Source organism: Cyprinodon variegatus, unplaced genomic scaffold (assembly GCF_000732505.1).
Source record: "Cyprinodon variegatus isolate N-32 unplaced genomic scaffold, C_variegatus-1.0 Scaffold140, whole genome shotgun sequence".
Lineage (NCBI taxonomy): Eukaryota > Metazoa > Chordata > Actinopteri > Cyprinodontiformes > Cyprinodontidae > Cyprinodon > Cyprinodon variegatus.
The window spans coordinates 1,233,405-1,234,495 of NW_015150593.1; the positions used below are offsets into that span (position 1 = coordinate 1,233,405).

General features: G+C 41.0%; 1 protein-coding gene across 1 annotated transcript in view; it reads right to left on the bottom strand.

Moving 5' to 3' along the window:
• Positions 1 to 1,091, bottom strand: part of LOC107086007 (chromosome unknown open reading frame, human C3orf20) — a 10,837-nt gene that overhangs the window by 5,370 nt on the left and 4,376 nt on the right. The window contains exon 7 of the mRNA XM_015376722.1: positions 736 to 816. Coding sequence (XP_015232208.1) covers positions 736 to 816 — 81 coding nt within the window. The remainder of the gene's footprint in view (positions 1 to 735; positions 817 to 1,091) is intronic.

Genomic DNA, 1,091 nt, shown 5'->3' on the forward strand with positions numbered 1-1,091 from the left:
CTTAACTGATTGCTTTTTGCAACGGCAAAAGTAAATAACCCAGTCCTCCTTTTCATTGTAGACAAGCCATGATCTGCTTATCTGTTCTCCATTTTTCATTTGGATGAAATAATAGCTGCATGAGCCATGACAGCAGACAAGATAGAGGAGAGCAGGAGGCGGGGTTACCAATCTACTCGCTCTGGAGAGCAGAGTTCGGTGCTTTTAGATGTTGTCTTCAAACAGAGCATTTAAGTAAAAAGGATTTTTATCAAAAACATAATGTGCACAAATAAGTAATAGTTGAATTAACCATAAATGTAAAAGGAGTTTTATGGGCTCCCCGGGAACTTGGGGCCCTAGGCAACTGCCTAGTTCTGCCTAATGGTAAATCCGCCCATGCTGCTAGCTTGCCCTGCCTGTCCAGGGTGGACCCTTCCTCTCGCCCATAGACAGCTGGAGATAGACACCAGCACCCCTCTTGATCAAATCAAATCAAATGGATGGATAGAAAAAGAGCTTTCATTTAAACAAAATACATATGTTTGTTTGTATATAATGATCATCGCTACATTTGGAGGCGCTAAGCATGATAACAACATCAAAAGTGATGTACGGAGGTGGCAGCATCATGTTGAGTGGGTGTTTTTATGAGAGAAGCAGAGAAGCGGTTTTCAAACAGAGGCAGAAACATTCAACAAATTAAGGTTTTCGAATTAAAGAAAATAGTTCTTGTTTTAGAGAAACAGCTCTTACTCCGGTTTGATGTCACCGTGGATCCGAAGGGGTCCGATCTGCGTGACAGGGGACGTGTTTCTGCCTTGCTTCTCAAGTGTCCTAAAAAAACACAAACCTGAACTGTAAAAACTTTCATTTGTTGGGTTTTTCATATTTAATGTTTCAGTGTAATCTATCTAAACTTTATGCTTTGCTTGAGGCTTGAGAGCTGGATTCTTCTGATACAATTTAATAGGACATACAATGAATAAGTTACCTAAAATATCTGGTTGCCTAGCAACCTAGCAAACCTGAGTCTCCTATTTCTACAACATGATGGGCGTTTCTCAATATGCGTTCTTGAGCGTTCTCGTGTGCTCGTGTACTCGTGACAC